This window comes from Triticum urartu, chromosome 3A, assembly GCF_056163025.1.
Source record: "Triticum urartu cultivar PI428250 chromosome 3A, HENAU_Tu73, whole genome shotgun sequence".
In the NCBI taxonomy this organism is placed as follows: Eukaryota; Viridiplantae; Streptophyta; class Magnoliopsida; order Poales; family Poaceae; genus Triticum; species Triticum urartu.
The window spans coordinates 329,401,247-329,417,353 of NC_141875.1; the positions used below are offsets into that span (position 1 = coordinate 329,401,247).

Sequence of the window (16,107 nt, forward strand, 5' to 3'; positions counted from 1 at the left end):
GGATTCATCGCGTTTTACGACACGGAGCCACCGCCAAGCCCTAATCTCTCTCGAGAGGGCTGATCTGGAGTCCGTTCGGGGCTCCAGAGAGGGGAATCTGTCGCCATCGTCATCATCAACATTCCTCTATCACCAATTTCATGATGCTCACTGCCGTGCGTGAGTAATTCCATCATAGGATTGCTGGACGGTGATGGGTTGGATGAGATTTATCATGTAATTGAGTTAGCTTTCTCAGGGTTTGATCCCTAGTATCCATTATGTTCTGAGATTGATGTTGCTATGACCTTGCCATGCTTAATGCTTGTCACTAGGGCCCGAGTGCCATGATTTTAGATCTGAACCTATTATGTTTTCATGAATATATGTGAGTTCTTGATCCTATCTTGCAAGTGAATAGTCACCTACTATGTGTGATGATCCCGTAACCATGAAGTGACAATAATCAAGACCACTCCCGGTGATGACTATAGTTTGAGGAGTTCATGTATTCATCAAGTGTTAATGCTTTGTTCAGGTACTCTATTAAAAGGAGGCCTTAATATCCCTTAGTTTCCTCGCTGCCTAGAACTTGACGCGCCTCCACCTCATCGGACTTCTTCCCCAACATCTCTGTCGCACGTCCTCGTCTACCTCCTCACGCATCGCTGCCCGTGCCCTACAATGCCCCTGTGAGCCCCCCTCTTCTCCTCTCCCCTGTCCCCGGTGCGCACGTACGTGCATGCGCTCACGCGTCGTCGCCCCTTGCCCGTGGTCGTCGCACTGGCCGCGCCGCCAGCGCCGTCCGGCTTCTGCGCCCGCATCCCCGTCCCGGCTAGCCACTGCATCACCGCGGCCCAGTCCCGCCCACGCCCGTACGCCGCGCCCTCGCTTCCTCCTGCGCCGCTCGCCCGCGACCCCCCCCCCCCATGCTGCTGCTCCCTCGCGTGGCCCGCGCTCATGGCTGCCTCGTGCCCGTGGCTGCGCGCGAGCTCGCACGCCCGCAGTCCCTAGCGCAGCCGCCGCCCGTGCCGTTCGCCTGCACCGCCCGCACCCCTGCCTGCCCACCAGCCGCCGTCCGCGCCTCGTCGCGCCGTCCGCGCCGCGCTGCACCGTCCGCCTCTACCGCTGGCCCCGCGCCATCCCCGCGCCTCACCCAGCCTCCTCACAGCCCACCAGAGCCACACACTGCCGCCCCACAGTCGCCGCCTGCCACGCAACCGCGCCACCTCGCTCCCCCTGGCCGCCTTCGCGCCTGAACCGCGGCCCCTCCACCTGCTCCGACCGGCCGCAGGCCGCCGGAGCCCCCACACCGCATGGCCGCTCCTGCCTCCCTCACTGCGCTCAACTCCACCCCGGGCGGCGCCCAGGGCTAGTTGGGCTGCGGCCGCCTCGACCGCCCCTTAGCACCCGAGCGCCCTGTTGTGCATGCATGCCCGATAGGCCCCTATGGGCCTATGATAGCCAGGGCCAACGCCCCCTGAACGTTTAAAAAAATAAAAAAAGAATTAATTAGAAAATGTAAAAATAAATAAATATTAATTAACTTAATTAATTAACTTAATTAATCCTGATTAGATTAGCCTAATTAACCTAATTAATCATTGTTAATTAACTAACAGTGTATGACATGCGGGACCCAAAGGTCAGTTTGCCTAAGTCAACACCCTGTTGACTACTAACGTCAGGCTGACGTCATGATGACGTCAGCAACCACTATTCTAGATAATGTTGATTTAAAATAATTAAATAAATTCTAAAAATGATTAATTTTTTTAAAATTAATATAAAATAAACCGTAGCTCGGATGGAAAAACTTTGTACATGAAAGTTGCTCAGAACGACGAGACGAATCTGAATACGCAGCCCATTCATCCGCCACACATCCCTAGCATAGCAAACACGCAACTTTCCCTCTGGTTCGTTTGTCCGAATACGCAAAACACTGAGGATACTTTCCTGGTTGTTTTCCCCCTTTGTTGGTATCACCTCCTACTGCGTTAGGGCATGCCTAGCACTGTTACTTGTCATGTCATGCATTGAGATGCATCTGTTTGCATTGCACTCATTGTTTCTTCCCCCTCTTCTCTCCGGTAGACTACGAGACTGACGCCGCAGCTAGTGCCCTGATCGACTACGTTGTTGACGACCCCTACTTGCCAGAGCAACCAGGCAAGCCCCCCCCCCCCCTTGATCACCAGGTATCGCCTATTCTTCTCTTTACTTCTTGCATTAGAGTAGTGTAGCATGTTACTGCTTTCTGTTAATCCTATACTGATGCATCGTCTGTCCTTGCTACTACTGTTGTTACCTTTACCTGCAATCCTAAATGCTCAGTATAGGATGCTAGTATTCCATCAGTGGCCCTACATTCTTGTCTGTCTGCCATGCTATACTATCGAGCCATGATCACTCAAGAAGTGATCACGGGTATATACTTATATACATAATACATGATATATGTGGTGACTAAAGTCGAGTAGGCTCATAGAGTACCCGCGAGTGATTCACGGATTGGGACCAAAAGGACGTTTGTCCTGACGGCCCTCTGAGTGAACCTTTGTGGCAGAGCGACATGGTAGGTTGAGACCACCTAGGAGAGAGGTGGGCCTGGCGCTGGTCGGCGTCCGTGGTTAATTCAATTAACACGCTTAACGAGATCTGGGTATTTGATCTGAGTCTGGCCACTGGCCTATACGCACTAACCAACTACGCGGGAACAGTTATGGGCACTCGACATCGTGGTATCAGCCGAAGCCTTCTTGACATCAGCGACTGAGCGGCACGCGCCGGATTGGACTGGAATGCCTGCTCTTGTATTAGGGAGCCTAGGTCTGCTTCCGGCCACCCACACAACGTGCAGGTGTGTAATGGGCGATGGTCCCAGACCCCTGCGCCATAGGATTTAGACCGGCGTGCTGACCTCTCTGTTGTGCCTAGGTGGGGCTGCAATGTGTTGATCTTCCGAGGCCGGGCATGGCCCAGGAAAGTGTGTTCGGACAAAGGGGATCGAGCATGTTGGGAAATGTGGTGCACCCCTGCAGAGAAGATTATCTATTCGAATAGCTGTATCCCTCGGTAAAAGGACGACCCGGAGTTCTACCTTGACTTTATGACAACTAGAATTGGATACTTAATGAAATACACCTTTCCAAGTGCCAGATACAACACGGTGACCGCTCTCTCACAGGGCGACGAGGGGAGGATTGCCGGGTAGGATTACGCTATGCGATGATACTTGCACTACAAGGAACCTGCTTATCTGTGACGATTTATGGGTGACGGTCCTGTAATCCGTCACAGTCTGTGACGGTCCTCACTTTGCCGTCACGAAAACTGCCACCGATCAGTGAGCCGTGGATGGGCCTGCGTTGGGCATCCCAGTAATGACGGCCCGGCCGAAACTGTCACGCAAATCGTCAGGGATTGAACAATTGGGCCAGATCGGGCTTAGTTTTTATTTTATATATATAAGTCAGACCGTCATGGATTACCACTTACGCTGACGTGGCGTGCATCGCCTTGTGTGGCCCACATGTAAGTTGGATAATACAAGAGGATTAAAAAAAATAGTTCGTGTATATTCCTCAATTAGCCTGAGACCAGAAGAATGAAAAGAAAACCACCGCTCAATCCCCTCGGCCCTCGATGCCGCCAGCGCCGCCGCCGACTGCCCCCTCGGTTGTCGGTGCCGCCAGCGCCGCCGCCGACTGCCCGGGCGAGGGTTCTTAGATCCGGCGAGTTGGGAGTGTGGGCGCCATCTTCCAGATCCTGTCCAAGTCGCCGCCAGTGCTGATGAGCCAATCGCCAACCGCCGCCCACCAATTGTCTCGTGCGTAGGAGTCAGCCACCGGTCACCGTTTCTGCAACAGTCACTCCTCGTTGCCCTGCCTCAACATCGGCCAAGTTAGGTACATCTCAGATTAAAATCTGAATTTGATCTGTTTCTGAATGCTTGAGCGTACAGAGAGAAATAAGATGGTTTTATCCTTGGTATTGTTATTCCATTGTACTAGTTGATTTATTGAGCCGAATGTCTTTTTGGGTACTGCAAATTCGAATGGTGTCGTTCAAAAACAAATTCCTCTTGCTGATTCCAGTGGTGTTGATAGACTGTAGAGTAGGAAAAGTACTTTTTAGTCACCATGTTCTCAGTTTCTCATAGATCAGCAATATTGTGTGTTAGTACAGACTAGCCAATTCGTATGAAAGTTTATCGGTTTGAACTAATCTACATGTAAGATGGAGTGATTGTGTCGTAGCTTATAATAATACCACCAGTCAGTTAGTCGTATCTACATGTAAGATGGAGAGATTGTGAAGTTTCAGAAATACACCTACTGGACTATGCTTCAGAAATACACCTACAGTTTGTTTAATCTCCTTGAGAAATACACCTACAGTTTGTTTAATCTCCTTGAGAAATACACCTACAGAAATACACCTACAGTTTCAGAAATACACCTACTGGAGTATGCATCAGAAACAAGCAAAATATTTAATCCCCTTGAAGAGGATCCCATTAATTGCCAAATCAATATTAACCTTCAGTACATCATATCCTGGAGGAATCCATCTGTCCTGTAGCAGCGTAGTAGTATCCTTCTTTTCCTCAACCAACATAATATCCTATACTGCACTCTTGACTCGCTTGATTACAGTTGTGGCATTTCTCAGCGACTCGCCGGCGTTCCTTTTATTTCTCGTGTCACACCACACCCAAAGCATCGTGCTGCACTTATAAACATGTAAATTTTACTATACGTTTGTGTTGTGATTTTGTACATTATGTAACAGTAAGTGAACTTGCTTTTCCTCCTCTGTGCAAGTTGTTTTTGTAGGTCATGTATCTTACTGTGAATTGATGTTTTGCAGAGCATGTTTCCTAGGAACTGCTAGTAAACATGTTTCCTCATTGATTATTTACCTTTGATTAAGTTTGTCCTTTTTCTATAATGCAGATGGATAGATCTTGGATTCGTGGCACACTGTTCTCTCGAGAGTATGTCAATGGTGTCAAAGAGTTTACGAACTTAATTCAAGCAAAATTCGGCGAGGATGAAGAAATACTATGCCCATGTAGAGAATGCCTTAATCGCAAATACTGGCATCAAGCTGTTGTGAACAAGCACATATTGACGCATGGCATGGAAAGTACATATACTCGCTGGATATATCATGGAGAAGACTTCAATGCAGATGTTATTGAGCATCCTGTTGATGTGCATGACTCCGAGGATGGTAAAAATCGTGCTGACCGATTTGAAGAGATGTTTGGCGACCTACGCACAGCAGTAGAACAAGATCAGAAGGAAATTGAAAATGAAGACGGTAACAATGATGCAAATCCTTCTGAGACAGAGTCCTTTTTGAAGAACGTGTGGAAAGAGGCAAAGCGGCACCTTTATCATGGTTGTACCAAGTTTTCAAGGTTCTCATTTGTGGTGAATCTTCTTCATTTGAAATCATGCCATAGGATCACAAATAGTGCATTTACTGACATTTTGAAGCTACTGGCTGAAGCATTCCCTCAACCCAATACACTCCCAAAATCTTATGACGAAGCAAAGAATCTGATAAAGGAATTAGGCCTTGGGTATGAGTCTATACATGTGTGCATCAATAATTGTGTTTTGTTCAAAAAGCAATATGCCAAGCATGACAACTGCCCAGATTGTGGCATGTCAAGGTGGAAAGACCCTGCTAGAAAGAAGATACCACAGAAAGTTTTGAGGCATTTTCCATTAGTGCCTAGGCTGAAGAGGATGTTTCTTTCCAAAAAAGCATCAGAAGAAGCACAGTGGCACAAGCTAAAGAGGCAACCCAGTGAGAAGGAAATGAGCCATCCAGCTGACGGTGATGCGTGGCAAGATTTTGATAAAAAATATCCAAAATTTGCAGACGATGCCAGAAACATGAGGCTTGGCATTGCCACTGATGGGTTCAATCCTTTTGGAAACTTTAACACAACCTATAGTATGTGGCCTCTATTTGTTGTGCCATACAACCTTCCACCTTGGGCATGCATGGACCAGTCAAATTTCATGATGGCTCTATTAATTCCAGGTCCTAAATCACCTGGCAAGCACATTGATGTCTTCCTACAGCCACTTGTAGAAGATTTACTTGAGCTTTGGAAGGGTGTGCGTACATATGATGCTCGTGAAGGAAAAATGTTTGATCTTCATGCTGCAGTTCTATGGTGCATTCACGATTACCCAGCTCTGAGCACTCTTTTAGGGCGTACCACAAGAGGCTATGCTGCATGTATTCATTGTGACAAACACCCTCTTTCCTACGGCCCAAGGCACAAAATTGGGTACATTGGGCATTATCGATTCCTTCCAAAGGGACATCGTTTGCGAAGAAACAATGGATTTGTTGGTCTTCATGAACGCAATGATGAGCCCGGTAAATTCTCAAAGGAAGAGCTACAAGCAGAATTGGAGAAGGTTAGACCTGGGCGACAAGAAGAAAGCAGGAAAACAAAGCGTTCTGACTTGGGCAGCAAGAAGGCTCATGTGCCAATTTGGAGTCGGAGGGTTTGTTTGTGGGATTTGGATTATTGGGATAAATTGAAGCTGAGACATAATCTTGATGTCATGCATATCGAGAAAAACATTTGTGAAAACCTCATTGGGACAATTCTCAACATGGAGGGGAAGACGAAGGACACACTTAATGCTAGGCTTGATCTCCAAGATTTGAATATTAAAGAGGAGTTGCATTTGAGGAAGGATGGAAACTCATATGAGATGCCTCGGGCCCGGTATACCTTGTCTAAAGAACAAGTTGTTGCATTTTGTCAATTTTTACAAGAGTTAAAGTTTCCAGATGGGTTTGCTTCCAACATATCCAGATGTACAAGTGCTGATGGAACCAAGGTCCAAGGCCTAAAAACACATGATTGTCACATTCTTTTGCAAAGAATCTTACCTGCTGGCATGAGAGGATTTTTGGATAGTGATATATATGAAGCAATAGCTGAGTTGGGCAAGTTTTTTAGGGAACTGTGCAAAAAAACTCTTAACAGGGATGTGTTGGCTGAAATGAAGAAAGAAATCCCTGTAATTTTGTGCAAGCTTGAGAAAATTTTCCCTCCTGCTTTCTTTGATGTGATGGTGCACCTTGCCGTACATTTACCCGAAGAGGCATTACTCCGAGGTCCCGTACAATATGGGTGTATGTACCCAGTTGAAAGGAGGTTGTATACTTTAAAGCGGTATGTGAGGAATAGGGCAAGACCAGAAGGTTCAATTGCTGAGGCATATATTGCCGATGAATGCCTGACATTTTGCTCCAAGTACATGGATGATTTTGAAACCATATCTTATCAGAAACCAAGAAATGTAGGTTATTCAGATGAAGAAGCCTATGGTGTTGATGTTTTTGGACATGGAGTAAATTTTACTTCAGGATATGAATATCAATATGTATATGACAAAAAAGAATTTGATCAAATGATGTGGTATGTGTTGAACAATTGTGGTCAAGCTCAGAAATATATCGAGTATGTTCCCACTTCTGAATTTGCGTATATTGCATTTTGGTGGTACACATGTATTCTATTGACTAATATGTTTTATCCTATTTTACAGAATGTTCAGAGATGAGTTAAAAAGAAAACGGGTGCCAAACATTGATAAAGAGCTTCGGAAAGAATTCCAGACATGGTTCAAGAACTATGTTAGTTTTCATTCACATCTAGTTATAATATTTGGTTGTTAGACTTCACTACAGTTTCTAATGTATAAATTTGTGTGTTGTAGATCATGAGGTTGCGGGATGAACATAGCGAAGAAATAGATGAAGATCTCTTTTCCTTGGCATGTGAACCTGATCGGAGAGTCAGAAAATACTCATCATGCATAGTGAATGGTATTAGATATAGCACTGTTGACCGTGATAGCAACAAGAGAACACAGAACAGTGGAGTCATGGCCGAAGGTGAACATGGCAGTAAGGTGATAGATTTTTATGGGACCTTGAAAGAGATCATCCAGTTGGACTATAACTCCAACGATAACTTGGACGGCAGGTCAGTTATTTTGTTTAAATGTGACTGGTTTAAACTTGATGGAAAGAAGAAGGAGCTAAAAAATGACCGGTTTTTCAAAAGCATCAATGTTGAAAGTTTATGGTACAAGGACGATTCTCTTATTCTGGCTACTCAGGCAAGAAAGATCTTTTATTTGCCAGACACAAAGTATGGGAAAAATTGGCAAGTTGTGCAAACATTTGACCATAGGCATCTCTTTAATATTAGTGAAACTGAGGGTGCACCTTTTACTAGTCCTGCATATCAAGAGGAGGAGTGTTGTGATGAGGAGGGTATGAGAACGTCGGTTTCTGAATATACATCTGAGAAGCCTTTGCATAGAGACAATGCGCAAGGAATTATTTTTGAAGCTAATGTAATTGCATGCTTGATGAAAGAAAAGAACACAGAAGTGTATGAAGGTGGCAATGAAGACGAAGATGATACAGGTACGGAGTATTGCAGCAAAGACGAAGGAGGCGGAATGATGGATGTTGACAGCGATGATGAGTAGATGATTTACATTGATTTTGTGCACTTCCGTTTTTATCGAAAGATGTTGTGTCACTTTTGTTTTACTGAAAGATGTTGTGTCACTTTGCAAAACCTGCATGATGTGGATGTTGTTATCTAAATGTTTCTGTTGGGAGATGACTGTTAGCTGCTGCACACTTGAATTTTTTCTGTGTATATTTGAATCCCTTATGTGGTTTCTTCAGTGCATACAGTATGTGTATCTGAATGTGTGTTGTGCATATCTGAATGTGTGCTGTGCTGAACTACAGCAACGCACCAAGTCAGACACCTTGTCTGGTTAGGCGCGCGAGCAGCCGAAATGTTTCTGTTGGGAGATGATACGATATTGACCCAACATAGTCAACATATGAACTGGTGGCGTAGTGGCAACAGGCTGTTTCTCCCACTCTGAAGACCAGGGATCGAATCCTGCTACCATCGTTTTCCCTCACTCATTTTTCTCACCGTGTATGTCTTCATGGGCCGGCCCGCGGGGCGTGGCATCCCTATTTTTTTCATTTCGTTTTTTTACTTTTCTTTGCTTATTTCTGTTTTTAAATTTTTTTCGAATTAATTCGAGATTGACAAATTTTAAAAAGCTACGACTTCTCGAAAAAAATGGTCGAGAAATCATAAAATGTCTACTGATTTTAAAATGTTTGAAAAATCATAAAATCTTCGTGGTTTCAAAAAATGTCGGTAATTTAACAAAAAAATGGCAAATTATAAAAAAATTACAATTTGGAAAAAAATTGTTTTCCCTCACTCATTTTTCTCACCCTGTATGTCTTCATGGGCCGGCCCGCGGGGCGTGGCATCCCTATTTTTTTCATTTCGTTTTTTTTACTTTTCTTTGCTTATTTCTGTTTTTAAATTTTTTTCGAATTAATTCGAGATTGAAATTTTTTAAAAAGTTGCGACTTTTCGAAAAAAATGGTCGAGAAATCATAAAATGTCTACTGATTTTAAAATGTTTGAAAAATCATAAAATCTTCGTGGTTTCAAAAAATGTCGGTAATTTAACAAAAAAATGGCAAATTATAAAAAATTTACAATTTGGAAAAAAATTGTTGGGAAATAAAACCATGTTCCTGATTTTGAAGAAATGATCATGTATACAAAACATATTCATGAATCTAGAAGTCTTTTATGTCTAGGTTTTGATCATTTTTTGAAAGTCATATAAGGTGTCGTCCCACCAATCCGAAGTGCCAAGGCATAATCAAGCGATTCTCGTCTTCTTCTTTGATGTTGGCCATAGTAGCCGACGATCCAAGATTGTACATGTGTCCTCGTGTGTGGTGAGGAAGACATGGGTTGATCTGTTACCGCTCGGTAGGTGACACAGCGACAACCACCTATCCGTACTATAACCTTCGAGTGGTGGGACACCCCAGTATCCTTACCGCTTCTTTGCGTTCCTCCTCATCATGAATGGTGTCGTCACATCAATCCAAAGTGCCAAGGCGTAATCAAGTGATTCTCGTCTTCTTCTTTGATGTGGGCCATAGTAGCCCCCTATCCAAGATTGCACATGTGTCCTCGTGTGCGGTGAGGAAGACGTGGGTTGATCTGTGGCCGCTCGGCGCGTGACACAACGACAACCACCTCTCCGTACTACAACCTTCGAGTGGTGGGACACCCCAGTATCCTTACCCTTTTTTGCGTTCCTCCTCATCATGCCAGGTGTCGTCACATCAATCCGAAGTGCCAAGGCGTAATCAAGCGATTCTCGTCTTCTTCTTCGATGTGGGCCATAGTAGCCGATGATCTAAGAATGTACATGTGTCCTCGTGTGCAGTGAGGAAGACGTGGGTTGATCTATTGCCGCTCAGCGGGTGACACAGCGACAACCACCTCTCCATACTACAACCTTCAAGTGTTGGGACACCCCTGTATCCTCACCGCCTTTTTGTGTTCCTCTCAACATGCAAGGTGTCGTCACACCAATCTGAAGTCGATTCTCATCTTGTTTTTCGACACGGGCCATAGGAGTTGACGATCCAAGATTGTACATGTCTCCTTTTGTGTGGTTAGGATGCCAGTGTCATGGCGATCGATTTGAGAAGGCGTGTTGGTAACTAACTTTATTGGAGTTGGCTAATACATAGTGTGTAAACAAACATATGCTTTACCAATTCTAGTAACAAATATTTTGGCGGTAAGAATACCCGCGCACATGTACAATTTTAGCTCCAACGGCGCCAAGCCAAAAAGTCCACCATCGTAAGTTGACCGAATAACCCATCAAGGTACCTGAGAATTGCACAGAACCATTCTTCCACCAGGTGCCATCCGAAGGGCATGTTAGTAATTTGACACGCAAGAAATACTAAATCCCCACCGCATGCCCGCCCCTACCCGCAGTTCGCCAAATCCCCTCCCCATTCCCCTTTCGCCTCCACTGCCGCCGGCCACAGCTTCACCTCCTCCACCGCCGGCCACCGCTTCACCTCTTCCACCGCCAAGCACGACTGTCCTCCCTCTTCCACATCCATGGCCGGTCACGACCCCACCCCCACTGCCGGGCAAGACCCCCCTCCTCCCCACCAGCCGCCTTCATCGAACCCTAGAACACGCTGTCACCTCCTCCACCACCGGCACAGCTTCATCTCTTCCACCGCGCACGACTGTCCTCCCTCTTCCACATCCACGGCCGGTCACGACCCCACCCCCACTGCCGGCCAAGACCCCCCTCCTCCCCACCATCCGCCTCCACCGAACCCTAGAACACGCCGTCACCTCCTCCACCGCCGAGCAAGACTCCCTCTTCTGCATCCACGGCAGGTCACCACCCCACCCGACTATCGGACAAGACTCCCCCTCCCCCTCACCTTCCGCTCCACGAAACCCTAGAACCCCGACCATGGGGAAGAAGACCGCAGGGAAGAAACACCGAGGAGGCAAGACAGCAGTAGCAGGTATAACCCCTCCCCATGCCTTTAATATTCTCTATTTTTGCTTGTGCTTGATTTAAATTGATAGTGATTCTGGTTCTAATATTGTACTGCTAGTGTTCTGGTTCTAGTAAATGCTGCAATGGCCAAATGGATAGTGCTACTGGTTTTGGCCAAATTGATAGTGCTTGATTGAAATAGACACTGAACATTTTTTATGGTGCTAGTGCTTCTGGCCAAATTGATAGTGCTTGATTTAAATTGGTAGTGCTTCTGGTTCTAAGACAGTATACAAATTGATAGTGCTTCTGGTTCTAGTAAATATTGCAATGGCCAAACGCCTCTCAGTTTTGCCAATACTGCAGAATACCAATGTATTTGTATAGTGTGGTATTTCTTGCCTACAAGTTCTAATACTGTGGTTTCTTAATACTATGGTTTTCTAAATATTGTGCATCCAAACACAGCCGAATAAGATCCTTGTGCTTCCAAGTGTAGATTTGGTTCCCATATTGATGCGAACTCAATAAAAACAGTAATTTGTTATTACTCTTATGCACATAGTAATTCGTGTTTACATCTGTACTCGTCTTAGAACGACCACTACATCCTATGGAAGTGTCGCGCCTCAAAATGTTCATGAGGAACAACGCAAGGCTGCAATCACTTGGACTCCCTACATTATCAACATTGTTTGCAAACAAAGCTGTCATTTCACCTGAAAAAAGAAAGCCCGAGCACACTAGTGATGAATCTGAAGCTGAGTACCATCCTAACGAGGAGGATACCAATCAAGGAGACTCGTCTGATGATTGTTTAATAGATGAGAGAGAAGTACTGCAAGACTTAAAGTCCACACCATCTCCTAGCTCAAAGTTGAAGGTGCTGAAATCCTCCAACTAGTCATTCCTAGATATGTTGCTTGTTTGCTATTGCAACAGAATTTTTGTTACATTTTGTTGATTTAACCATGTTTTCATTTCTATCAGGGGTTGAACGACTGTAAGAAGACTAGTCAGGAAACAAATAAGAAAAGATCTGCTGACATGGCCCTTGGTGGAATCAAGCCTCGGCCTCCTAAAAGAATTCATGCGGAGCTTCCAACAAATGCGCGAGTCACAAGGTCAAACAAAAGACCATTACTAGATGTTGATGCAAGTCCTCAAAGTGAAGGGGTGTCGGATCCTAAACACCAAACACCAATTGTAATCCAGAAGCCATCTGTTTATGTGCCTGAAGATGAAGAAACCGTTCCCAACTTTGATAACAACACACATGGTCTTGAAGGCAAGTTTTCTATCATACTCATGTTCTGTCTTATGGATCGTTAGCCCTGTTCATTAACATTGATTGCAATATGAGCATACTCTCATCTGATGCCTTTTTTAATAGATGGCGACCGTGCCCATTCTGATGATGACCACTGGATGACTAATGGATCTGATCTCATTGCCCGTCATGATGATGGCAATCAGATGCACTTCGAAGCTGGTGGTAGTGTCGAACCTCACGAGCAAACACAAAGTGAACCTGATAATGACACTCAAGGCATGTTGTTCTAGTTAATGATTTTGAAATGATGTTCTCCATTTATCAATCCACTTTTTTACTTTCTAATTTTTATTGATATATGTATCCTTTCTTGATTTACCTTCTTTGTAGGGCCACGCTCCTATGAGGAGACAAGGGAAAGGGGGGTCAATATTGGAAAAAGCGTTGAAAGGATTAGTCGACGTCGGGGGGGCAAACTGCCGCTCGTCATTCCAGAAGGGAGGTTAAGGCCGGAGACACCTCTTCTTGCTGCAAAGTTTGCAACTGAATGCAACGTCATAGTCAGAGGCCATGTGCCTGTGTTTAAACGCTGGAAGGATTACAAGGACCCAGACGGAAATGTCCGAGAAGGGATCTTCCAGAACTTCGTAGGCAAAGTTGGTGTAAGTACATGATCCAACCCTTTCTCAATCAAATCGCTAATAACCTGTCAATTTTGTGCTATTTTAATTATGTGCAATCATGATTCTTACACATGTTCTTTCATCTTACTAGAACAAGTTTGAGATGGACGTACAAGCTGTACCAGTTAGGAAGGCTTGTACGCAAATGCTGAAAGGTGCGATTCGCCAACAACGATACAGACTCAAGCAGAAGTATTTCGATCCTATCCCACTCAATTTGGTGACGAAAACTTCTCCAGTCCGCTCGATGATTGATGAACCATGGAATGAGCTTGTGGAAAGCTGGAAGGATCCCAAAAAAATGGTACATTTCTTCTTAGAGACAAATAATATCTTCGTGCTGCCAACCACCCTTTCTTGCCAGATTCAAAGAAGGAAAAATAGAAACAATAATCATGTATATCAGCAACTTATTATTGTTTCTTGTACTTCAGTACCGAACACAACACTCCACTACATCCTGTGTTAGCTGGTAGCATCAAAATTGGATGGTTCTAACTCATTACTCATGAGTGAGAGGTCCTGCAAGGTACCAGACTTACATTTAGGAAATAATATAAGTTAATATATATGTAAAAGCAAAAAATTATGACTTATTTACTTCTTTGCGTGCTTGTCAATTAGCTTTGTCATCCATCTGTTGATTATGACAACTCAACATATGATCAAAATGTCTACTCTTGTGTAACACACTGCCGTAAAGCTCCTGATCTGGAAGTACTTGAAAATAGCCTTCTGTACAATATAGCTCATATTTTAGCATGAGGTTGTGTGTCAGAAGATCAGTCTATTAAAGTTACAATGTTATTGTGTGAGCATCAACCTCTGAACGGTCGGGACATGTATATAAGATGAATCCTTCTCGAATGTTTTATTTGTTTCCATAATAACTCCTGAATAAATGCATTTAGCTAACCAAATCACTGATCCATGCAGGAGATATGTGGAATTAACAAAAATAACCATGCTCAAGTCAAGTTTCACCAAACTACTGGTTCGCGCAGCTACCCTGTGCACTGTGATAACCTGGTAAGTTAAACATGTGTCTGGATGTGCAAACTGTTTACGTGAAAGTAACTGGCAACTGTTTTCATGAGAATTTTTTGCATGGTCTTGACAAATGTTATTGACCATAAGTTCATGTAAAACTTGCCATTGCAGCTATTGTTCCTCTCTATATTAAATTTTTGATGCTGGCATGTTAAGGTTCAGTGTTTTGGGCTCGAACTATATTCTGACGTCTGCTGCTCCTGCTATTGTTAGGTACATTAGGTACGATATTTTCTTAGTTTGCTAGCAGCAATGAATATAAATGTATATGATGCTTCCTTGCCTACAGCCCATACATGCTTTTCCCCCTTAATGGTATATCATACTGAATAAATGAATAAAGTAGAGTTCAATATTGGTACTGTACATGTGTTTCTTCACAAATGTTAGCTTTATGCATATCCGTTGTTTTCAGGGAGATAAATACAAGGAGAAAGAACCTATTGCACTGGATTTATTCAAGGAGTGCCACTACAACAGCAAAAAGAAAGGCTACACTGATGTTGTGCAAGCTGCAATTGTAAGTCAGCTTTCAAAGATCACCAACCATCAAAATGTTAACCTTTTGCCATAGATCCAGTAGTAGGATAGTAAATAATTGCAAAAAATACATGTTATTTTCTGTCCTTGTGCTAGAATACTAGCTGTGTTCTGTCCTTGTGCTATAATACTTGCCACATTTTGTCCTTGTGTAAAGTACTTGCTATTTTCAGTCCTTGTGCTAAAATACTTGATGTCCTTGGACTACAGTACTTGCAGCATACATGTAGTGACTAGAGTATAACTACATGTCTACATCTGTACATGTAAATGTGGCATACCTATAGGCAAATAACCTATTTGTCTCCTGTTTTGCTCACCGTGTTTGTTTGCTTGCATGGCTAGGTTGAAATGGAAAAGAGTGCTTCTCAGCCTACAGAAGAAGGCCAACAATCCAACTCTGCAACCAAGGCTGTGGCTGAAGTTCTTACTAAGCACACTAAGAAGCCAATGTTTCTTAAGCATGTGCGAGTCCAACACGTGCATGAGAGATCCAGTCGTAGCGACCGTTAGGCAGAACAGGAAGCACAGAAGAGGGGAACAGCCGAGCTTCGGGCCCTTGTTGAAACCTTGACCAATCAGTTAAAGGAATCAGAAGAAGCAAGGATTAGGCAAGAAGAAGCAAGGACCAAGCAAGAAGAGGAGAACAGGAAAAAGCAAGCGGAGCTGGAAGCTAAATTAGACTTCTTACTAAATCAGATTACTCCAAGATGAGCTCAAGAGTAAGTTGTTTGTCCAAGCAAAATTCTGCTGGAAGCTCGGAACCTGCCTTTTGCTAAATGTTAGTTTATAGTGGAAACTGCTTATGATGTTTCTGGATGCAAACTATTTTTCTAGTAGGTGGAAGTTGTGTTATGTTTGACGGTTAGTGGATTTGGACAGGAAGTTTATTTATGTTGGATGTGTAATGCTGGATCAGTACTTATCTTATTGTAATGCTGGAGTTTAATTTGTGTTGTGTGGTGATGTGCATCTTTTCTGTCTATTTGACATTGTTGTTGTACCGAAAGAGAAGTTCTTCATTGTGATGGAGAAAAATTGGTCATTGAGCACTAATGGGCTGGAGTATAAACAGGCTGACAAACAGCATAATGGTCGAGCAGAAACAGGCTACCAGATAGAAGTTCAAAAA

At 44.1% G+C, this 16,107-nt stretch overlaps 2 protein-coding genes and 1 pseudogene across 2 annotated transcripts; all 3 read left to right on the forward strand.

Annotated features, from left to right (window-relative positions):
- Positions 1-4,940: 4,940 nt before the first annotated feature.
- LOC147979609 (uncharacterized) lies at positions 4,941-8,531 on the forward strand. Its single transcript, XM_087516772.1, has 3 exons — positions 4,941-7,489; positions 7,578-7,665; positions 7,749-8,531. Exons 1-3 carry the CDS (start codon positions 4,941-4,943, stop codon positions 8,529-8,531), a joined length of 3,420 nt encoding a protein of 1,139 aa, XP_087372898.1.
- Positions 8,532-11,399: 2,868 nt separating this feature from the next.
- Positions 11,400-12,761, forward strand: LOC147979610 (uncharacterized). The gene is made up of 3 exons (XM_087515280.1): positions 11,400-11,469; positions 12,032-12,312; positions 12,420-12,761. The coding sequence occupies exons 1-3, from the start codon at positions 11,400-11,402 to the stop codon at positions 12,759-12,761; spliced, it is 693 nt and encodes a 230-aa protein (XP_087371406.1).
- Positions 12,762-12,905: 144 nt separating this feature from the next.
- Positions 12,906-15,689, forward strand: LOC147979611 (uncharacterized; annotated as a pseudogene).
- Positions 15,690-16,107: the final 418 nt, after the last annotated feature.

Coding starts and splice junctions, on each gene's coding strand:
- LOC147979609 (XM_087516772.1), top strand. CDS start 4,941: ATGGATAGATCTTGGATTCGTGGCACACTGTTCTCTCGAGAGTATGTC. Junction 7,490..7,577: donor CAAGCTCAGAAATATATCGA/GTATGTTCCCAC, acceptor CCTATTTTACAG/AATGTTCAGAGATGAGTTAA. Junction 7,666..7,748: donor AGACATGGTTCAAGAACTAT/GTTAGTTTTCAT, acceptor TGTGTGTTGTAG/ATCATGAGGTTGCGGGATGA.
- LOC147979610 (XM_087515280.1), top strand. CDS start 11,400: ATGGGGAAGAAGACCGCAGGGAAGAAACACCGAGGAGGCAAGACAGCA. Junction 11,470..12,031: donor AGCAGGTATAACCCCTCCCC/ATGCCTTTAATA, acceptor TCTTAGAACGAC/CACTACATCCTATGGAAGTG. Junction 12,313..12,419: donor CTCCTAGCTCAAAGTTGAAG/GTGCTGAAATCC, acceptor CATTTCTATCAG/GGGTTGAACGACTGTAAGAA.